The following is a 23,859-nucleotide window of genomic DNA, read 5'->3' on the forward strand; positions in this document are numbered from 1 at the left end:
TGCGTGTGTGTGTGTGTGTGTGTGTGTGTGTGTGTGTGTGTGTGTGTTTGTGTGTGTTTTATTTGGAGCAATAGAAGTCATTCCAAATAGAATCTCCTTCCTTCCTTCCTTTCTTCCTTTCCTTTCTTTTCTTTTTCTTATTTCCATGCTCTCTCTTACTCTGCCACCCTCCCTCCCTTCCTTCCTCCCTCCCTTCCTTCCTCCCTTCCTTCCTTCCTCCCTTCCTTGCCCCCTTCTCTCCTGCCTCCTTCCTTCCCTTCTTGCTTTCACAGGAGACTCTGGAGGTTGATCTCAGGGCCTTTACAATCTGCTACATCTACAGCTCCTTTTCTGAAATTTTGACATGTCTTTAAGTCACTAAGTTACCCAGGCTGGGCTTGAACTTAGAATCCTCCTGCCTCAGCCTCACAGAAGGCTGGGGTTTATAGGGCAATCACCACACCCAGCTTATCCTTTTATAGTAAGAGACTGTAGTCATGTTCTCCCTAGGCTTCGTCTTCCAGCCCTTAGTGATGTGCCAAGGACACAGTCTTCTACCAGTCCTGAGTGATCTACCCTGTCGTTCCCCAAGTTTCCCAAGAAGGTGAACATCGTGGAAAACCTCGGCTTGGGGAAGGTTCTATGGTGCAGAGTTTGAACCCAGGACCTCAAGCGTGCTGAGCACACATTTGAGCCCCACCTCGGTTTGAAATAAGAATTAGCTTATCCATCATAGGCTATTTTAAATTGAGGAAATCATGTTTAAGCCAATTGTTGATGAGACACAGAAGGATTCTTATAGTGTAGACCTCAATCTAGCAGAATTGAATGCACAACCACTTTCCCAGAATCATAAACAACTTTAAACAGAAATCTATGTAATGAAAAAGACTGTAAATTCCCACACGGGAGGTCCTGAGTGTGCAGAAAGATTTCGGGTACCATCTACCACTCAGTGCTAACTCGAGAGCATGGTCACCTGTGGGTAAAACTGAAATTGCCCTTGTTTGCCTTTTATTTGCCTTCACTAACCACATTCTGTAGGAAAGTGAATGCTTTGCTCCTTGTTTGCCTTGGGTAAAATATTGGATCCAAATTTCATAGGCTTTTTGTGGGTCTCATGGCTTTATGAGGGGCATAAAAGGTCAAAACCCATTCCAAACCAATTTCTGACAGTTCTGAAAAACTCTGTGAAAATCATTTTCCTCCTCCTGCTTTTTATAGTCTGAAATAAATAGCAGGGAAGTCTTGCACTGAGACTCGCTCTGATCCACAGAGCGGTTCCTTGTCCGGCTCAGCGTGGGGTGAACTGCAGTGCTGGTTCCAGTGCATGGAAAAGATCCAGATTCTGATTTTGAGCCCAGCAACAGCATTTCCTTTATCGGGATGAACTTTATACTTTGGAAATGTCACTGAGGCACGCGGGCAGAGTGGGGCCGTTCTAGCCGTGTCTGGGAGCCAGCGTGTCCTGGCTGGGTGACCTCATTAAAACAGTGAAGGAAACAGAGATGAGGGTCACAGCACAGAAATCAGGGGCACAGAAATTGGGAAGGGCTCGTCACCTGAAGCAGACCTCGACTCCAGCTCCACCCGTGTGCCCACCAGTGGCAGATTCCTTGCGTTTCGTGGCTAAATACTATTCTCATTGGAGCCTACCTGGAATTTCCTCTAGCCACCACCTGTCCTGGGCTCCTCGCCCATTCCCTTTCTTAGCTGGAGTGAACAGTGGACACAGGGTGCAGATGGGTCTCTAATGTTCTGAGTTCTTCCCGTTAGGTGCGGAAGACCCAGGAAGGGAGTTGCTGGATCATAACGGAGTTGTAGATCTAGAATTTTGAGGAGTCTCCACTCTGCAGTATTTCCCTAATAGCTGTGGAGGACGTTGTGTGAAGTGAAATAAGCCAGGTGCAGAGAGAAATACTGTGCCCTCTCATCCCCCGCACCCCATGAGGTTGAGACGCTTGCCCCTAGAGGGGGAGAGCAGAGTAGTGGTCACCACAGGCCGGGAAGAGGAGGGGAGAGCGAGGTGGAGGCTGGGAAACAAGCACCAAGACCCAGTGCATCGTAGGGAATAAGCGTTAATGCCATTGCAGTGTGATTGTAGCTTGCGCTTTACTATGTGTTTTATAAACAGCTGTAGAGTGACGTGCAAAGCCTCCCAACACAAAGAAATGCTAAATGTTTAAGAGAAATAATTCCTCAGGCTTAATCATTATATACTGCGGGAGTATATATATATATGTATATATATATTACATATATATGGAAGGATCATGCTGGACCCATGAAATGTGTAATTATATCAAAAAATCTTTAAATAAAAAGTACAGGAAGTAGGTAAATATAATAGACAAGGAAATATTTCCTAGATTGATTTATGACAAGCAGAGAACTGAGGATATTTATTATGTATTCGTCTGTGCTAATTCTCTTAGTATGTGGATTGACAAACGCAGGCATTTTTTAGGATAAACTTTGCTATTAATGTGAAACAAGATATGTAACTCAGTGGTTAAAAGCATGGTAATAAAATGTACAACGAGGCACATCGTTAAAACTTGTTCACTGGGATTTTGACCATGTGGATTTGAGAACATCTCTGGGTTTTTATCGCAACTAGTAAGAAATAGGTGTGATGCAGCTTGACTGGAAGCCAAGATGGGGAGAAATTGAAGACTACTTCTGGGCAGATCAAGGGTGACTATCCCTGTCTGCACACGGACCTGGTTAAGCAGAGTTCCTCACTTCCAGGGAGAACTGTATTTGAAATGCAGCAGCTTGATCTGCCAGCCTGATGTGAAGAGTGAGAAGGGCCGTGAGATCAGTTTGCTCATTGCGACGTGCTAATGGGAACAGTGCTTACTGCGTTCAGAGCCTAAGAAGCTTCGGAGAGATGCCCTTTAGTTGGCACAGACAGACTGAGCCATCTCAGGGCATTCTATCATGGCCACCTAAGAATCAGGAAGAACAGGTAGAAATGGAACCTTGGGGAAATGCAGTTCAAGTACTTGATGGCCTGGGCTCTTAATGCAGTCTGTGAGTAAATGGTATTTGTTTTGTGGGGCAAAATTCCACGTACTGTGTCAACACGGACCTCACGGGCTAACCACTTCACCAGGCCTGGATCCTCCTAAGCTCCAGAATTATTAAGGACTTATGTGCTCCCTGAGGACGTTTAGTGTATGCATGCACATATGTGCCGTGGATCTCTTTCAAATTAATTCACACAATTCGTGTATGCATATACACACAGAGATCCAAATGGCCACCGGATGCATTTGTGTAGGATGGACATGGCATCTGCATGGACACACAGCGTCCATTTCGTAGATCTGTATCTTTCTGAGGCACCTTTCTGCCAGTTGACTCCTAATAGAGCCTACAGGAAGAGACTCTTTTTATTTTTGGCTGAGGGGGTGTTGTGGTTGAGACATGCAAGGAGGTGGGGGTGACGGCTCACTGGGCGCTACACTGATCAGCACTGAACACGGTGCTGGGGCGGGGGCCTGGTCAGTCGACGCAGGCCACTGGGCCATGCCCTGGAAAATTCTGTCTCTAACTCCTCCCACCTCTCTGTGCCTCCCGTTCACTGTGACACAAGTGGCTTTCCTCTACCAGACCTCCATATGCCTTGGAGCCAGTGCCTTGGGAACAGAAAGCTCTCCAAACCGTGAACCCAGACCAGCCCTTCCTGCTCTAAGCTGTGGAGATGCAGGATGTTTTAAATGTCACACAATGGGAAAGTCACTAAGACAGGAGTCTGTCTTTCTCAGTGGCCGAGAGGTGCCCCGTGGGCCGGGTGGCCTTGGACAGTTAGCTGCCTGTGTGCCTGTCTCCCCGAGGTGGCGGCATCCAAGAACGAAGAATGAGGTTCCCCAGGGATGTGTCCCAAGCTCCGGGACCCCAGGCTGGGGCTCTGGAAGGCCGAGGTGCCTTAGAGGAGAGGGTCTTTTGGGGGTTTCAGGTGAGAGGCTCCAGCTGCCTCTTCAGATGCCGGGCTCCCTCTCACCAGGCACCGGTGGACGTGTTTCTGCTTTTGGAAGACTACTTCTTTCCCCATAGGACACTTTTCTTGAAGCTGTTATATAATCACTGGTATAACCAAAATAACATATATGTAACCTGATTAAATGTGCCATCCAAGAAAAGCAGGCACTCCAATTTAAAAGTAGAATATCCATATTTTCTTAGAACTGTATGATTTTTTCCCCATTTTTATCTCTCTGTTTCCAGGAGAGAGGTAATCAATACCCTGGTTTCTTATGCAGACTTTCTTTCCTGTTCTCCTCCTCTATTATTCAGGTTGTTTTATGATATGTACCTATTAAACGATTCTGTTCTGCATGTTTTTCAGCTATATAAAATTGCATCTTAGTAGTTGATTGTGATCTATTTTCTTTATTCAACACTGTGTGTTTTAAGGTTCAATACTGCTAGTCCCACAGCAATGGTTTATTTATTTTCTCTGAAGTATAACTTTCCATTCTCTGAATATTTCTGTGTTTTCTGCCCATTTTCCAGGGCTTTCTCACTCGTTTGTTTGGGTTTTGTTTGTTTGTTTGTTTCGGTTTTCTGTGGTGGGCCCCCATGTGGGGCCATTAAAGACCTTTCTGCACGTATCTCCTGGTGCCCTCTGGTGTGAATTCTCTGGAAGTATGTTTTTCAGGCTCTTTCTATGCAGCATGAAATACAACATCACAATCCAGTTATCATACAGTGCAATCCCTGCTCTTTGACCTAAAATGCAGTCAAATGTTCTCTTTTCTCTCCTCTTTCTTTACAATGAGTGCTACTGAGAATGTGTGACGAAGGGCCCTGGCCACACGGCTCCCCACCATACTGTGTCTGTGCCGTCTCAGCTTCTCTGGGCCAGGCGCCCGGGTGTCTGTGCTCCTGGTCCCCTCCTGGCGGAGCGAGACCTCCCTCCCCTCAGCTTCTCCAGCCACAGTGCTGTGCCTCTGAAACCCTGGGAGCGAGGTCCTGGGAGCTTTGCATCTAAACAGGGTGCCAGGCTGTGGTCTCTTCCTTCTCAGACCCACAGCCCTGGGGTGCAGGCTACGCCAAAGTGGACAGGTTCTAGAAGGTTCTGTTACCACCTCCCAAGACGGAACCAGTACATGCCCGGCACTGATGGAAAATGTGGTACATAAAGAGTGAGAAGGAGCATGTTGTATGGTATTTTAGGTTGTTAACATTTAAGAATATTTGCTAAGGAAGGTTGCAACACTTCATTTTTTAACTTGCTAAAAGTTTTATTATTATTAATGGACATTTTTAACAAATGTTCTTCCTGAATCAATTAAAATGATTATATGTTTTTGTTCTTTACTATGTTAATTTGATGGATTGCATTAATAGCTTTGTAAAATGTTACACCATAACAAATCCAATTCAGTCATGCAGTGTTTCCTATGTATAAGGCTGTTTTTTTTTTTTTATTTTAAAGAGAAAAGAAAAAACAGAAAAGAAAAGAAAAACAAAAGAGACACAACAAAAACCCTAAAACAATAACAATATAGGCTTTCAAAACCAGATGATAGAAATTTAGCAATAGTTGTTATACTGCATATTATTATCTTCAAAAGCATTGCTTAGGTTACCAGATATAGACATGCAAAATTGATCTAATCATAGGAGTATTAACTGTTCTTTTCCAAGAGCTAATAGAATTAATAGTATAGTCATCTTAGTTTTGTATTTATATACAAATAAAGCTGGTTTGAATATTTTGTTTAAATTTTGTTCTGTGCTCAGGAATGAGGTATGTGGCTGACACGCACATCCTCTCTCGGTTTCTATGTTAAGGTCACTGGTAACTGCATGCTTCTTCTTTTTGGGGGGGTACTTTTTTGATTGAACTCACGCCCTTGCACATGCCAGGCAGGCACTTGTGCCGCTGAGCTAAGTTCCCGGCCCCATCCTCACACTCCCACGGCTGTCTGACGACTGCGTGGAAAGGTGCAGTTGCTGGGGATTGTTGGTGAACTGACCTTTTACCATGATGTGATCGTTTTCTGCAGCCCGTACTGCAGTACTTGGTGTTGCTCTGGGTTAACATTTGCCAGTCGTCTTTTTGCATGTGTTTACTGTGAACTTTTTCATGCATGTGTGCTAGATTTACTCCCATTGCTCAACAGTCATAAATGTAGGGGTGTCTCTGATCCCAGTTCTCCTGGGACCTTTCTTCCCTTGGTCATTCAGCACCTGACATCAGAGCCACCCACAGCTGAGTCAGGAGTCTTATTCTGTCTCCATTCCGGGAGACAGTTTCGTGGACCCCATCTCTGAGCTGGGGTGTCTGTCCTCTCTACGCACCTGGAGGTGCTGTCCCCGCCTGCCCTGCACCCGGTCTCGGTGAGTCCTCCCTGCCCGGTGCTGGGCTCCCTCCTAGGTCTTCTTCGATGTTAGTGTGTGAAGATTTTCTGTAGTGTGTCTAAATACAGCCTGAATTTTAGTTTTTCCTGTTTTTCTTTAACAGATGTTATACTTTTTGTACCCTGACTGATGTCTTTTTAAATGCCTGGATACTGTGACTCCCTTCCGGTCTCTCTACTGACTCTGGAATGCAAGTTAGACATTGAAAGCTCTCTCCTTCTGTTCTCCACTGTTCTTCCTCAGCGTGTGGGTGCGTGCACACGTGTGTGTGTGTGTGTGTGTGTGTGTGCGCACGTGCGCGTGCATTCATATGTGTCTTTTATCTCTATTTCTCCATGCTGATTTTTTATATAATTTTTTATGATCTATCTTCTTGTTTACTCTTTCTTAATATGAGTTTCTTCCTCTCAACAATTTGTGCATTTCTTAAAATTACACTAGTTGTTTTAAAAATTCATACATTTGTTTTCATTGCAACCTGTTACAGGGTCATTTTTGGGGTTATATTTTTTAAATTTGAAAGTCTTACTCAAATTTTATCTTTTGTACCTCATAATTTAGATATAGTGTCTCTTATCATGGTAGGTTGCTTTGAGGCACTCGGGGTGATCTTTACCAATGAGCTTACATTTATTTGTACTTAGTTTTGAAAACAGAGAACCTAGTTTAAGGTCATTTTGTTGCTAGAAGATTTGTGTGCCTGCTGGAATCAGGGATGGACCAATGTAGGACCCGTTAGCCGCTAACAGCTGTGAAATCAACGCTGCGGGGTTTCTTCACCCTTTCTCTTCCCCGACCTGTGGGTTGCTTGTCTCTCACTGTAGAGCCTAATACACAGTGCTAATCTCAAGGTACACCTAACTTGCTGAGGGACACGGTCTGTCACTGGAGATACACTGTATCAAAAGGAAATTTTCTCACGCTAGATCCAGCTTTTCTCAAGGTGCAGAGTCCAGAGTAAATGATAGGTATTTCATTTCTATGAGAAACCTTGGTAATCATTTTAAGAATGTATCATCTATCAGTTTATTAATCTAATTCTTTATTTTGTGAGTTTGAATATTTTATTTTGCTTTTGTACAGACATAATGATATAATGAATTGTTATGAGAGGAGATTTTTAACATACACATATGTTAGACAAGAGATGTTACAGCAGCCAAACAAAAAAAAAAAAAAACTTTTTTTCTGTATGTTGTAAATTTCTGTTCCAGGGGCTGTTTCTGATGAACAGAGCAATTCATTAAAAAGGCCTCCTTTAGACTTGATTATTATTTAGACTTGAACTAGTACTGGTTATTCAAGATCTGTGATGGGTATTAGCATATAACCTTGAAATTCATTGTTTTGGGGAAATTGTTTTCCTTTTGCAGAACAGTTGGGCTTTATCCGGTACCCCTGGAGATGTGCAGACTCTCTAAGCCAGTGGTGCCACTTTTTATGTCTACCTGGGGAGGCTCGTGGCCTTGGGGACTGCCATCCAGGGTCATTTGTCATGTTGACACAGTGGACTCTGCCACCTCGGCTCAGTAGTGAAGCCGATGAATAGAATCTTCCACATGGGTCATGGTGACAGTGCCTCCCACTGGTTTTGCTGAATGAAGACTTGAGCCCTGGAGAGCGGTGACACCGGTGTCCATTTTTAAGACTCCCGGGCGTGGTGGCTCACGCCTGTAATCCCAGCATTCAGGAGGCTGAGGCAGGAGGATTGTTGTGAGTTCAAGACCAGCCTAGGCTACAAAGTGAGCTCAAGGCTAGCCTGAACTGCACAACGAGACCCTGTCTCAAAAAAGACAAAAAAAAAAAAAAAGACTCCCAGGTGTATTCCTTCAAAGTCCCAGCTTCACCAGGGAATGATGCATGGTATCGTATCGTTAGAGCAGCCGGCAGGAGGGTGGATGGGGTTCTGTCTGTAGTACTTCTTTAATGAAAGGTGATCTGGAGCATGACGCACATTAACACTGGATGTTCCCAGGTGGGGGCGATGGCTTTGCTTTCTACTTTGCAATGTGTTTCAAAGTTATTCTTTTTTATTATTATTATTATTTAAGTTTTCAGAAAACTGAACAGCCAACCCCCAAAGATTACTTCATATTTAAAAGAAAAATATCATTCAGCCATTGTAGGACCCCTGGCCTTTTACTGTTACTCAACTCTGACAAAATAAAATGCCAAAGGCGGTTGTCACTGAGAACCTGCACTGTTTAATTTGGAAAGTGTCAGCAATAGACTTTTACCCCTTTTGCTTCCAATCTCCACCCATTGAACTCTTTACTTAAAAAGGTAAACTTTGAATTCTTCAATCTGTTTTACTCTGAAGGACTGATGAAAGTATCCTAGGAGCAGCTACCAAGATAAATGACCCAGGAGCTAAGGGAGAGTCTGCTACCTACTTTGTGTTTTAAATCTAGGAGCCCTTGGGCCGGGCCTCTGTTCAAAGAGACCGTCCAGCCTTGGCCTGCAGCCTGCCCACCTGGGCTGACCCCAGTGTGATCCCCTTCATTTCACCCCGGCAGGCGATCCTCCCGCCCCCACGTGAGTGCCAATAGTATCTCCAGCTTTCTGAGTGTGGGTTGGTGGGTTCCTTCTTTCCAGAGGAGACCCCAGTTCAGGTCGGCCTTGGAGAGCAGGCAGAGCCCCAGGTGTCCGGTCCAAGCCTGGAACTTAAGGAGCAAGTTCGGTCTGTGCAGGCATTGGCATCATTTCATGCCTTTCACCCCTGTATTCCCAGAGTCTGCTTTCTCGTCTCTTAAATTAGTATTTTTTTGACATTCAGCTTGTTTTTTAGGAGATGAAACTATCCTTTATATAGGATTGTCTGGTATATTTAAGAAAAACATTTTCAGGGATATTTCTTGATTTTAGTTATGATAAACCATGAAAAACTATTGATGTAATATCTGTGAAAAGTTCTCTTGAAGAGATTATTCAAATTCTGTGATTAAGTTTTCATCCACTATAGGGGAGTCTGAAATAAAGCTAGTCTGTTCTGGAATTTTCAGCTCAACAAATGAAACTGCTTTCTACAATCTTAAAAGCACTAATTCAAAAACTGTAACCATGTCGCTTGCAAACCACACCGTGTACCGGGGTCGTTATGCTCAGGACACCAGAATCCCTGGCGAGGCCAGTGTCACACTAGGTAATTGGGTCTTGGCTCTAGTTTAACTGAATAGCACAGCCAATGCAGTGATTGCTTTATTATTCTGTCACCCTCTTTTGTGAGCTCAGCTGCAAGAGCTATGGGTGCTGAAGGACCCTCCTGGCACTTGGGGTGACTCCCCTCAGGGGAGCAAACCTCTGTGGCTCAGGAGTAGGCCAAAGAGAGAAACCCATTAGCAGGAGTATTGCTTGTAATCTGTGTTTTTGATTATCAATGACAGGATCCTAAAATTGCACCCAAATATCTCTTCCAAGCTCTGAAATTGAGTCCCTGAAAAAGCACTGTAGAAGTAATAGGAGGTAAAGTGCAGAGTTCCCGAGAAATGAGCTGTGAATTGAACCTGCAGTGGAAATTGATCCTATCAGTCAGTTTCTGCCCTTATTCGGAGAAAAACAGGGCTGAAAGTCGAAGAAGCCTGGCCTGCTGATTAAATAGGAAACGAAAGTGCTGGAGGCAAGAACCTGGCTGGGTCCCTCAGCTCAGGACACAGCTCTCAGCCTGCTCTGCTGAAACCGGCTCAGACCGGTCAGAGGAAACACAATGGGAAAAGCTGTGGGCAGCTGCCAGGGAGGCGGAGCACTGCAGCACCCACCTGCTGCACCCCCACCCTGGGTGCTCCAGCGCTCATCAGGAGGTCCCACCACCCCGCCACACCTGTGCTACCACTCCAGGGGAAGGCGGTGTGAGCATGGACAGGGATGGCCTTGTATGCCACTGCTGCCATTGGCAGGAAGAAAGAACAAATACCCTGTAACCAGGTCTTGCGTGAAGGTGATTGAGTGCCGTGTGATGTCACCCTGAGCAATTTATATGTTGTGCATAGTGTGGCAGCAATGGAATGCCAAGGGTTTGGAGTTTTTTGTTTTGCCCCCTCTTCTTGGTAGCATTTGTGTTCTCTTGGAAATAGTGTGAGTTGCCCTTGGCCTACAGGAATTGCACATTCCCTGCCGGAATTTCCCTCAGCACGGTTCATTCCTGCAGAGCTGGGCTGGCTCTCAATCCTCAGTGGTCTCCAGTACAGTCCCCGAGGGTGGACATCCCCATGAAGGAGCTCATTCCCAGGTTGCAGCACATCCGTGGACGGGGTCCACAGAAAAGTGGAAACTGTATTGTAAGACACAATCATTATAAATCGTGGCTGGCTCACAAGCAAATTCTGCAGGATGGCCAAAGAAGAGAAAAACCAAAGGACGCGTAGGATCTATTTGAAGAACTGTCAGATTTCCTTGAACTTGAACTCAACCCAACAGCTGTGCCTAGAGGAGACTCCTGCTGCAGGTCGTGGTAGCAGACCTCTTTGATGCCCTTGGATGGATCTTGGCTCTGTTGTCACTGTTTTGCTTTGTTTTGTGATTGACCACAGAGCCTCAAGAGTCCACACTGCTGACACCTGAGCTGCACTCACTCTAAGCTGGAAATGCTGGATGTCTACACAGCATCAAACCCACGCCACCTGCAGACATCACAGTTTAGTGCCTCGGCCCCAGAGAGTCTCGGTCATTTCCTGCCATGGTCTTGAGGCTGGTCGGGAGCCATTGCCCAGTACCCTGAGAAAGATCTGCAACCCACAGGCCTGGTGAAAGACTGAAATTCAGACTGGTTTCTGGTGAGCCGAACATAAAGGCACACATCTGTCATCCCGGTGCTCTGGAGGCTAAGTCAAGAAGATGACTAATTCGAGCCCATCCTGGACAACTTAACGACTTAGCGAGACCCATCTCAAAATTTAAAAAAACATTTATTTTAAAAGGCTGGGTATGTAGCTCAGTCCGAAAGCCCTAGCTTTGATCCTCAGAGCCACCTACGGAATACAGCTTCTCCTGAAGGGACAGCTCTGCCAATATTATTAAGGTGAATATGACAAGCCCTCTGACAGGGCTGCCTGTCCCTCTGAGACTCTTCAGTGAGACAGTTTTGTTTTGGTGGCTGTCGCTGGTCGGGCAGTGACCCCTCGTGATGTGGTGATGTTGGAGACCTGGTCACAGCCAACTGCTCTGTGCTGGGCATGGCTGTTTCTTGACTGACACACGGAAAGCCAGGATGTGATTCTAAGGTGCTAGCGGAGAGGAATGGAACGTGCATTTCAAGAAAACACAAAGAGCAGGCTGGTAGAAGAGCGTCCTGTTTTCTAGTCCTGGGCTTAATATATGTGTTTCCTTGGCTGAGGGACCCGGAAATATGACACAGGCTGATTTACACAGCAGGAAGGTGGTTTCCGCTGGAATTAAGTTAGGACTTCGCCGCTTGTTTAAACTGATACCTGGAGCAGTTAGCCATTTTATCCATGAAGAAAACCGATGGAAACCTTGGGAAAGTGGTTTAGAGCCGACCTCGCAGGGAAGTGATCAATAAGGAGAAAGGTGGGGGAGCCGCATGCTACTCTGTTTATGCATAAGGAATCTGGAGTTTACTAAAAGTTGTTACAATCTCCAACCAATGAAGTATTAAATAAAATTAGACACTCCCTTTAAATTATAAGGAGTCAGTAATGTGGAAAAAATTTTGAGTGTTATTTATAAATAACTTATTTATGCTATTTCTCCTAACAGTAGTACTTTAAATATTTTTTTTAAAATTAGTTTAGTTATAAAGCACATTCTATGAGAAGGCCCCTCCGGGTTCCTTGGGGAGTTTCTCCTCCTGCTTGTCCTGGGTCCCGGGAGTTATTACAGGATCTCACAGTGTGAAGCCCCCTATTAACTCCCGTGGATAGCTCAAGCAGATGTCTGGCAGAGGAATCCTACTTTGCATCTGTGAGGCTAAAAGGTTTTTTCACTACACGTTTTCATGGGTTGGAGGTTGCAGGTGGAAGGGTTCAGGTCTCTGGATCCTGAATCATAGAGAAAACAGACACCAGAGATTCAGGCACAAGGAGAAATAAGGAACAGCTTTGATAACAAGTCTGGAGTGATTTCTAGGATCCTGCAGGTCAGACAAGGATTTGGGGGCTGGAGAGGGGACAGTGGGCCGGAGTTCAGCATCTTTGACATTAGGAGGAAGAAGAGAAAGAGGAGGATTTCTTCCCAGAGCTTTTGTTTCAAAATAAATGCATTGGATCTTTACCACATCTTAACTTTTGTGGTCTTGTGTAGGTGTCTTTGATGTCCGCTTTCTTGTGTGATTGCGTGAGTTTGGTAAAGGCTATGCTGCGGACATGAGCAGCATCAAGCTTGGTTGTCACATCTGATTTGAGCATTTCAGCACTGCAGCCCAAGTTATTGAACCTCGCTTGACCACTGATTTTGCAGCTAGATATTGGGGTAAAGTGTGTAATCCAAAGTTTATTTTGAGGGACTGAGAACATGTATGCTAAGCACTCCACACACAAGTGCACAGTACATGAGAGCTGTTATTTCTGGATTTTCCATTTGTTTCTGACTGGTTATATTCATCTATGATGACCATACTTCAGTAAAACAAAAATCGAGATAACAAAGGCACGTGAGTGCACCAAAGCAGAACATCCCCAAGCCCCAGAAAGCTGAAATTCTTGGAGCAGTGCATATACACAGTTCATGCTCCATAAACACTGTGTGTTTAGTCTTACTTTATCATCATTTAATAAACAAGCATAAGCTTCCTGTTTACTTTAATTTAGATTGCTCAACATGATTATATTCTTTGGGTGTCATTGAAAATTCTGGGTTTAAAACTCTGTTCTTGAAGCTTAAAGGCTGCTCAGACATTGTCAGGAATAGACATGAAAAACCTTATCACTGATCATACGGACTTCTGTGGTGGGTTAACTGATGGTGAGCTTGTAATGCCCAGCTGAACTGAGTGAGCGTGGTGCTGGGTGAGGAAGGCCCAGCAACGTGAAAGAACTGGAGGAAAAGATGCTAGTGCTGTTGATCTCCTGGAGAAGCTTGTCACGCTGGCTTCCTGATATGAACTTGGTTGTTATCATTGGAGGAGCTCAGGTCCTCACTGTCACTGAGGATGGCGGTGGTTCTCGTCCGGGAGCCCTGGTCCTTACCTTGAGCATCACTTCCTGGCTCCAGTGCAGATCCCTCAGCCTGCTGGCACAGATCCTTCATCCCACTTTTGCAAACTTTCTAGCTTCTACACCAGCCTTTGGGCTTTCCTGATGCAGACCCTTGATACTGACTTGCATGAGACATTGCTGTGGGCTCTGGGTGGCCTTGTGCCTTGTTGTTATTATTGAGGAAGAAGTGGAGATTAATCTGGCATCCACCACAAGTAGGGATGTTGTTGCTCCCTCCTAACTCTTTTCTCGTATTCCCTTTTTCCTCTTTTCTTTTTAAAACAGATCCCATGCGTGGTCCACGAAAACTGGAAGTCGTGGAAGTCAAGTCCCGGCAAATCACCATCCGCTGGGAGCCCTTTGGTTACAATGTAACCCGTTGCCATAGCTACAATCTCACCGTGCACTACTGCTACCAGGTGGGCCGGCAGGAGCAGGTGCGGGAGGAGGTGAGCTGGGACAAGGACAGCGCACACCCGCAGCACACCATCACCAACCTGGCACCCTACACCAACGTCAGCGTCAAGCTCATCCTCATGAACCCCGAGGGCCGGAAGGAGAGCCTGGAGCTCGTGGTGCAGACCGACGAGGACGGTGAGTGTCCTGGGCCTATGCCGTTGGCTTCTGTGAGTGAGACGGAAGTCGGCTGGTCTGATGAGGGTTCCGGATGAGTTCTGCGCTCTGCCCGTCTAAGCGCGGGTGACAGGAGAGGGCACAGAGCCGCGGAATGCATGGACGCCTCTCTCCATCATACAGTGCTGTTTTCCCGCGCCTCTCCACCTGGCTCTACAGGTTCCCACCCAAGTCCTACTGCTGTATTGTGCTGGACTGAAAAATTGCTGTGGGTGTCAAGTGAGTTACAGAAAGTGTTTGTAAAGTGTATTTCAGTGGCGATATGCAGTGTTTTTCATGGCTCTAAATACAAATTCAGTGCAAAATAGCAGCTGCCCTTGATTCCCCACACAGGCTGCATTGGGAAGCTGGTGGGCCTGGAGCAGATCATTTTTTTCATATGAACAATATCACAGTGCAGTCTTTCTGAAGGAACGGCTTTCTGTTTCATCAGTCTGTGTTTGCAGTACATACTGATCACACTCCTCGTGGAAGTCAGCATCTGTATATAATGTATCTTAATTTTGTTCACATCCCATTTGCCTGAACTACTTAGGAAGGAAAAAGGTCCCCTCCTCTCCCTCTCCTGGTCCCCGTTCCTTTTGTAAAAGATCTGTCTCCCTGTGTCCTAAGACAGATGTCTTCTATTTTGCTTTTGATTTCTATCTTGGTTTTTTGTATCACTGAATCCATGCAATATGGATTCCCTTTGACCCAGCTATTCCTTTTCTCGGTGTCTTCCCAAATGAGTTAAGGACACCATAGTACCATCCATGCGCACCTGGGTTTAGAGCAGCACAATCTATAATAGCTAAATCTTGGAAGTAGACTCATGTTCATCAGCACATGAGTACCTGAGGAAAACATGGTGTTTGGACCCAGTGAAGCACTACTCTGCCATAAAGAATGATAGACTTGAGTCACTTACAGGAAAGTAGATGCCCCCAGAGGCTGTAAAGTAAAATAAATTGGGTATGCTCTTAATAGACAATGACTTCACAAATCAATCATGTATGTTACCAGTTACTCAATTATATATGTCACCAATAGTATATGTCACTAGATTACAAAAGCAAATACATGATTGTAATAAGCCTCTAAAATAATTTGAAAATAGTACAATGATGCCTTGACTCCCTGGTGTGGATCTAGCTGTGTTTTCACACTGGTGGACCAGGGACCCCCGTGTGCAATGGCACATGAAACGGAATGGTTGTGTGTCTTACATTTGACCTCAAGTTCATTTGTGAGCAATGAAATAAATGACAAAGACTGTGGGAGACTCACTAAATGCATGAACTTATCGCTGGCAAAAATAGACAATTTTCTTGTCTCCTGTCTTAGTTACTTTTACTCTTCGCTGAGACAAAATACGTGATGCTCAAAATGAAGGAAGGAAAGGTTTATTTCTTGCAGTTCCACACTCAGTAGGCTCCAAGGCAGGTTGGCATGGCAGGGCCACAGCTAATGGCAGCTGCAAACAGCAAGGCGGAAACTGACAAGAAAGAGAGGCACCCCTTCATCCTGCCCTTCCATCATATCCTGCCTCCACCCGCGGGTGTAGCACTCACACCCCCAATCCAAGCACCAGACAGTGACCCAATCACAAAGGTATAATTGAGGTTTAGGGGCCACTGACATAACCCGTAGCATCTCCCCACGCCATGGATTACGTAACTGTGACCACTGAGGCAGCTGTGAGTGAGGTGTGTGTGTCGCTGCTTCCTGTCTCTCTGGTGCTTCTGGTTGTTTATTACTCGCTGCCCAGACGCCTGTCACTACAGAGGAAGCGCTCAGCCCAGGCCGTCTGTCGCAGCTTTGCACCCATGCCTGCTGCGTTGTTTCCCTGTGGGCAGTGGTTCTACTGCGCTTCATTTGGTTTTACTTTCTTTTTACCTGCACCTCTATTAAAGAGTATTTTCAAAGTAGGAAATAGTACCACAAACTAACAGAGGCATACAGACATTTCCCTGGATACCGTGGGAACCCTTTCTGGGCAGAGAGGAGGTAGTTTCTGGAAGCTTCTCATGTACAGCCGGGTGAGCTCTACCTGTGCCCAGGATGGTGTCAGCCCCAGAATCTAGAAATCCTAGTCGTCTCAACCCACCAATCACAGCTCCTTAAATATCTTGTGTTTCTTTGCTCAAACCCTAAGGAAGAATCGGTCTGATAAAACTCTTCCCCTCCTGATTCGCTTCTTCTTGCCCTCCAGTCCCAGGTGCAGTCCCCACCGAGTCCATCCAAGGCAGCACCTTTGAGGAGAAGATATTTCTGCAGTGGAGGGAGCCCACGCAGACCTACGGTGTCATCACACTCTATGAGGTAGGGCCCTCACCCCTGGGTACCATCCGTCTATCCAGTCTCTCGCGTTTACTGGAGCTCGCTAGAAATTTAAAAGCACACAATTGTCTAATGTCCTTTGAGAACTCTACTTTCTGTGGTCCCAGTGGGTACTCTAGAACCTAATATTTAAAAATGAGTTTTAGAATCATCTATCATTTCACTGATGCATACGTGTGGGAATGCATATTTCTGGAGTCTGTGTTACCATCTTGCAAAACAGCTTAACATTTTAAGAAGTTACCTTAATTGAAAACCAAAAGGTATTTTGAGACATCCATGGATGAGGAGGCACACTCGCCCCGTTCTTCCTTAGCTATGAAACATATTTCTGCTGAGTGAGAGTTTAACACCAATTACCCAGTTGAGGTACTTGATGGCACTGCCTCGGGGTCACAGGGCTTCCTTAGACCTGGGCCTCGAGTGGCTCCGCCCTTTGGGCAGATCAGACAGCTGAGTGACAGCTGGCACAGGAGACTGATGAATTGTTCAAGGAAGAAACTACTAGCAATAAGAGGGTGACATTCACCATCACATCTGTGCCAGCCTCATTTCACCACGCCTATTGTCATAGAAACAAGCAGGTGTGGTTAAAAAAAAAACACTATTTGAATGCAAATTCAATAAAATTGTATGTTGTGAGGTTTCTAAAGCCCAGAGTTGCATCCTCACGTGCTGGCAGGCAACCTCTGCCTAGTGTCTTTGGTACTCCCTGACAGAAGTCACAGCTGTCAGGAGGCCGTCACCGGGAGCCCCTCCTGACCCAAGCCTCGAGTTTACCTTTACTTGCACCTCTGAAAAATCGGTATTGAAATGCAAAAATAATATATGTTAGTGGAATGCAAAAGGAAGACAGTTGATTTTCAAACTGGGATTGTTGATGTCTGTGGGCTGTTTTGTTGTAAAATACTTGAGGTTTATGAAAATTCATAGCTCACCTTTTACAGACCCAAGTTTTATAGCCAAATGGAACAAGTTCACAGTCCTCAGTGATGAAGCTTTTCATTCACATTTATGACCTTAAACTTCTTGTCAAAAAATAAAAAATAAAATTACAAAGGCTGGGATGAGTCTAAGGGAGAAGGCCCCAGGTTCCTAAGGAAATAATTCAAATCCTACATCCAGCTGTCCTGCAAGCCACATCACTGTCTAAACAGATGGATCCTCTCTAATCCCACCAGACACGTGTCTGTGTGTGATGAAAAACCTTCCCGTGTAAACAACAGGTACTGCAACTCAGAGCCAGGGCCTGTTCATCTCTCCAGCCCCACAGCCAGGCTTTTCCTCCTGAACGCTGGTCTAAACGCTGCTACCGTGGAATCTGAATGTGTCATAAATCCAGGGCTTAAAAATCAGGTATTTGTTAAGTAGAGCAGGTTGGCTCATTTTTCTGTTGAGCCAAAGGAGGAATGTCAAATGAGCGCATCAGGCATAAGCAATTAAATATGATTTTTCTAGACACCCTCCCCGCAATGTCTTGAAACAGCAAGGAAGGGAGGGCCGGAAGCCCCAGCCAGGCCTCAGGTGACGTCTCAGGAGGGACTCTGAGAACAGAGATGCCCAGGTGCTGTGCCTGAGACTTGTGTGGAACCAGCCTGGCTCCCCTCTCTGGAGGCTGCAGTCTTGTGGGACAGACACCCCGCTGCAGAAGTCAGGCACCTGCCACCAGAGAAGGGCCATCGTGGCATCACATGGGGACCTGGGATCAAGCTAGAAGGTGAAAAGCCGGTCGTGGGGGAAGCCTGTAGTAGTCAGTGGCCAGACCCCTGTCCAGGGTGGTGACGTTTGTGGATGGGTCCTGATGGAGAGAAGTCAAACCAGACGGGACGTGGTCACATCAGTGAGCATGCAAGGTTGGGACCACTCTTGAGCAATCTTTTGCGCTCTGTGAAGGCACTGATGACAGAAAGCAGATGCCGCCCTCGCTTTTGCAGAGGCCGTGGTCCTGTACTGCATCCCAGTGGCCTGGCTTTGTCCTGTGCCCTTCTCCTTGTCCTGCTTTGCCCTCCCAGCCCTTGCCTGCCTTGTTCCTCGCATTTACCCCATGAGAGCTTCCTTCCCGAAGCTGGATCTCACCTTCATTTCCTCCTCAGCAGCCAGGGCAATAGCTGTTTTATTCGGTGTTTGTTTTGTTGGGGTTTTTTTGTTTTTGTTTTTGTTTTTGTTTTGTTTTGTTTTAGTTAAAAATGTAACGGTATTCTCACAAAGCACTTTTGAAGTACAGAAATACTCCAAAGACAATATGTCTCCTTCTCAGTGTTACTTCCAAGCGTTAACTACTGTTAATTAGCTCGAGTCCTTCCAAAATTTTACAAGGAAGGGATAGACTGAGGAGCAAGTTCCATTTATAAACATAGAGAGACACCCCTAACCGAGACCCGGAGCCTCAGCTCCCTTTCCACCGAGATCCCCAGCTCCCACGACACAACGCTAAATAACAGAATCACTCCTGATCTGCAGCCTAGAGCTAAGCTCCTGTGAAACACCAAGAAGAATACAGAGGCCACTTTCGTAATGCGTCTGCTGAAGCTTCACGTAGACCCCTAGAAGCTGTGTTCAAAACCCTGGCAGATTTGGTCACCTGAGATTTTTTAAACTGCTCAATGATGAAAACTACAACACATAAAACCTAAATAACAGGCTTTTAAATGCAGTGTAATACTTGGAGACATTTGATGTTACGATACGTTACTAATCTATGTTAGTGCCTGTTCCTGGGTTCCGGAGTGCCATTGGCATACATAGCTGTAGCAGATTTTGGTCCAACCCATTTGTCCCGTAAACTTTCTGTTTATCCCTTCCTCTTGTCTAATAATAGGGGAGAAACCATTTTCAATGCTATTTTACTCAACAGGTTGCTGGTTGTAATATATAAAGTAACTCATTAAAAATTAAGAAAAAGTAACTCAGGGGAAAGAATTGTAAGTGGTGCAAACATAGGGTGCAGTGCCGGCCCAGCCGGCCCACGGAGCAGTGAGTTAAGTGGCTCAGCGCGCATTTCCGCAATGTTGGGTATGAACCAGAAACACAGAGAAACCTGGAAGTGCAGATGGGAGTGGAGACGGTGCCTCTGCCCTTTTTGCAGGCAGGCAAACATGTCCATGCACAGACAGATGCTGCCATTAAACCTTTCCTGAGAGTTCCTGAGTCGGTGACACAGAACGCGAGCGCACATCTAGAAGCTGCCCTGGAGCTCACTAACTCTCTCTCTCAGGGGCCAAGACACTTATGTCTAGACCCCTGGTCCTAACAATAGCCCCATCACAGGCTTGCAAGAAGACAGAAGCAGACAAGATACTGTCCTTCTGTACCATGAGGAACTATCCTGCCTGACTGTAGAAACAAAGATGTGCGAAGCGCAGGACTCAGTTTACCCACAAAATTAGAGCCTCAAGCTCAGCTGCACTCTGGCTCCCACACTGGCATGGGGAGTGGTTTGGGTTTGGTGATCACTGGGACCCTGGCATGGCAGGAACTGCAGATGGCTCCAAACCTGGCCCTGGAGACCCAGGCTCCTTAATCACTTGAGGTCCCCAACAGGGAGCAGTGTGGAGGGGCAGGGGCTGAGGGGCAGTGCCGGGCAGTGTGGACTCGGGATCTAACCTCTATTTGTATTGGTTTGTCCCCTGTTACCTTTCTTCTGGAATTGCCCAAGACGTGCACATGACGTTTTCTTTCATCAAGAGCCTTCTAGATTCTCCCACCTCGTGTGTCAATCACTTTCCCATCTCTGGGATGACATACCTGACACCACCCCTGCACAGGCGGGGAGGGTGAATTGGGCTGAGGCTTCAGTCTGTTCAGGGTCAGCAGCTCCAGGTGGAAGTGTGTGGTGGAAGGCGTGGCAGGGGAGGGCAGCACTCCGTGCAGCTGGGAAACAGCAAAGAGAACTAGAGGGGACAAGAATACTTCCAGAGCCAGAGCAGGGCATGGTGGCACATGCCTGTAATAGCAGCACTTGGCAGGCTGAGGCAGGAGGGCTCCTGTGGGTTGGAGGTCAGCCTGGGTTACATAGTGAGTTCAAAGCCAGCCTGAACTGCACAGTGAGACCCTGTCTCAAAAAAATAAAAAAGACTACCTCTTCCCGGTCAGCCTTCTGCGACCCACCCTCCCTCCAGTCCCCACCGCCAGACACCACGTTCAGCTGTGAATTTACCAGTGGAGCCAGTCACCTACCAGAAGCCGCCTCTGAACTCTGGAGACTTTGGGAACACTGACACTGCCACCGTGCTCTCGAGGTTACCCCTCTGCCCTCCAGCTCATCCGCCCCCCTCCTGCTGGTGATTCAGGGTTCCCACAAACACCACGCCTCCCTCCGAAGCATTTTGGGCCCTTTTCTCCCTGGAACCACATTCAATTACTCAGTCCTGCGAGACTGCAGGGAAAGGCCTGTATTTCACGCTGGCCCAAATCACCATCAACTCCCTCTCCTGGAAGACTTCAGCTCCTGAAGATGTCTCGTTTTGCTTCTCTTTGAAACTGTCAGTTTAGAATTGGAGACTTCCTAGAGAGACAGAGAGGTAATCAGGGGAAATACCCAGATCCTACCTGGAAATCAGAGCCCATCCAGTGTAAACAGGGCCCATTCATCTTGCCACACCTTTCGCCACGTTCCCATGTGCCTCTTTGCTTGGTCTTGGGACGCCCAGTAAGATTCCCTGGGTCCAGCCTGGGTCCATCAGTGACCTCCCTGGAGCCACATCGTCATGTCCCTCAGCCTTAGCTAGTGATCTGTGCAGGCGCAGATTCTTCATAACTGTTTGTTGAATGAACAAATGAACCCAGTAAGGCGTGCACTGTGTGGGGCATGTGGGTGGAGGCACACAGAAGGGAGCCTTCCTTGCCACCACCCAGACCAGCAGCTGCCCACTACCTGTCCCCTCTGCAGCATGAAGTAGTAGATGACCTCAGGCCGTCCCCACAGCTAGCCTTGCAGGGCTTTCTGACATTTCATATGTGTCTCTGCATAATAGAGTTATCTTGTTAGAGGTAGGGATGGGATGGGCGTCCTACCTGTCAAGGAGGGCGTGAATTAGAATATATGTACACACTATAGTAGCAGGGGAAGAAATCCTACATTTTTACTAACCCATTTGCCCTACCGTCTGATCTCCCCGGAGAACTATCATGGAGACATTTAGGGGGTCAGATGTTTACTGAGCCTATGGGATCGGAAAGGAGTAGTTGGCCTCTATCGCTCCTCAGAAGCAGGTGCAGCTACGCGGGCTGGCCTGGTTCCTCGGACCCAGACTGCGATTGAAGACTAAACAAGAGAGATCACTGCACTCTGACTTATCTGCATCTTGGCAGTGGCACCGCAGTAGCACCTGGCAACTGATCACCAGCCCTCAGAGGCAGGTGTTGCTCGAAGCGTGAGGTACTGGAGCCCTGGGAAGGGTCCTGCGTGGACCCTCCTGTCTCCTGGCTCTGAGAACATTTTCCCACCTCCACACCTTGTTGCCTTCTTTTTCTCGTTTTGGTGACAGCTCTCTCATCCCTGGGCTTTCTTCTCCTGTTCCAGCTTTTTAATTTTTTTTTTTTTTTGTCTTTTTCCTTTTTATCGGTACCGGGGATCGAACTCACGACTGCCTGCTTGCAAGGCAGGCGCTTATGCCGCTGAGCTAAATCCCCAGCCCCATCCTGTTCCAGCTTTTTGACGCTTCTCCTTCTCCCATCCTGAAGGTCAGTGTTCGAGGTGCGAGGTACACAGCCCCAGATGTTGCTATCTGAATCCTTCCCCAAGGCCCCCCCATTCTGACACATTCCAGTGCCCATCACCTCAAATCTCCGCCTCCAGCCTGTCCTCCATCCAATCCAATCCAGGCTCAGTTCTGTGTACCCACCTCCACTTGACAGCCACAGGCACTGCAGGCAGGACCTGTCCACTTCCACCTGCCAGGTTTTCCTGATTCCTTCCTTCCCATTTTGTAAGCCGGACCACCTTAAGCTCACACCTAAATCAGCGGGTGGGGTGGCCCCTTCTCCCCACAGTGCTTTTCCTCTCCATCCCCTGTCTGTTTCTTCCATACCTATTGTTTCAGAGTTGTACATTTCCTTTGTGGAAGGACCCGAGCTCCAGCATACCACGGCCAGGTTCTTAGCTTCCAGAAGGCAGAGCCTGGTATCCTGGTGGACATGATGCTGACACAAATGAATGTGTGAGCTGATCTGAACAGATGGAGAAGACACAGAGCAGAAACAGGGTCATACTCCTCCCAGAGGCTGATGCAAGAGGATTGCCAGTTTGAGCCCAGCCTGGGCAACTTACCCTGTCTCAAAATATACGATAAAAAATAAAGAGCTGCAGTGTAGCTCAGTTTGATCCCCAGTACTAGGGGAAAAAAAAGGTAGTGTTAGAGGGTGTGCAGGCTGTTGATCTTCATGCCCTGACATTGCAGAAGGTGACAGAGTGTCTAGCGTTGCATATGTGAAGTGAATTTGGAGGAGCAGATAAGAGCAGCTCTGAACAGGAGGCACAGATGTTGGGGCTTTTCCCAAATGCACTTGGGGCCCACTAAAGTGTGCAGTCAAGGTGAGGATGGCGCCAAAGGCCCCCGACAGGCAGGGTTGGTCCTGGTGGTAACTGTTCTGTGCCCTGGGACACCTGTTCCCATCTGCAGTACCTGGAGCACCACGGCTATCCCCATTTAGACCTGCACCTTAGAGCACCCCTTTGCTCTGGAGGACCAGGCAAGCAGCGGGCACCTAGAGGACAGGTTGCCCAGGTTGTCCTGAGCAGCCAGGCACAAGATCTCACCTTGTCTCTTCTCCAATCTTTCTCATCGGGAGGGAAACCGAGGAGAGGGTTAACAGCCATGCTCCCACCAGCCCTGAGCGTCACGCGCTGCGGTGATTAATACATACGGCAAGCATTCCCTTGCCTGAGCTCAGTTGCTTCAATCTAAATATTCTCTCTGAGAGGTCTCCTTAATTATAATGACATGGTATAAATATACGAAGAAAGAATGTCAATTATCACTCCGTAAAATAACAGCGTTAGTGTTCATGCACATAAATTATGAGTAAGTTTACCTATTTAGAAGCAAGGAAAGTGCTTGGTTTTGTAATTTAAAACTTTTGAATATGCCACGTTTTAAAATTATGTCATTAGGACCAGTGGAAGTTAGCAATCACCACTAAAGTACTCGTTCTTGAATAGTTGGTGAACTACTCATATTGAAATGCTCTTTTTTTTAAAAAAAAAAAAAAAGACCACTTAAAAGGGCAAAAATGTAAAGTCACTTGTGTTTTACTCACTTTTAAACATTCCTGACTCATGCAATAGACAAATATGTTCTAGAACAGACATCACAACAACTTATGGAGTTGGTACGCTCTAAGATGGAGATGGAAGTGACTAACTCTGGCAATTTAAGTTTAACTTTTGTGAATTAAAGCAAAATCC

The 23,859-nt window shown here is 46.6% G+C and overlaps 1 protein-coding gene across 12 annotated transcripts in view; it reads left to right on the forward strand.

Moving 5' to 3' along the window:
- Positions 1 to 23,859, forward strand: part of Ptprm (protein tyrosine phosphatase receptor type M) — a 619,038-nt gene that overhangs the window by 348,843 nt on the left and 246,336 nt on the right. For all 12 annotated transcript variants that reach the window (XM_063232111.1, XM_063232116.1, XM_063232118.1 and 9 more), the window contains exons 8-9: positions 13,788 to 14,096; positions 16,327 to 16,436. In XM_063232111.1, the coding sequence (XP_063088181.1) occupies positions 13,788 to 14,096; positions 16,327 to 16,436 (419 nt within the window). The remainder of the gene's footprint in view (positions 1 to 13,787; positions 14,097 to 16,326; positions 16,437 to 23,859) is intronic.

The sequence above is a fragment of the Cavia porcellus genome, unplaced genomic scaffold, assembly GCF_034190915.1.
Source record: "Cavia porcellus strain 051 isolate PalLab524CR breed Dunkin Hartley unplaced genomic scaffold, mCavPor4.1 scaffold_20, whole genome shotgun sequence".
In the NCBI taxonomy this organism is placed as follows: domain Eukaryota; kingdom Metazoa; phylum Chordata; class Mammalia; order Rodentia; family Caviidae; genus Cavia; species Cavia porcellus.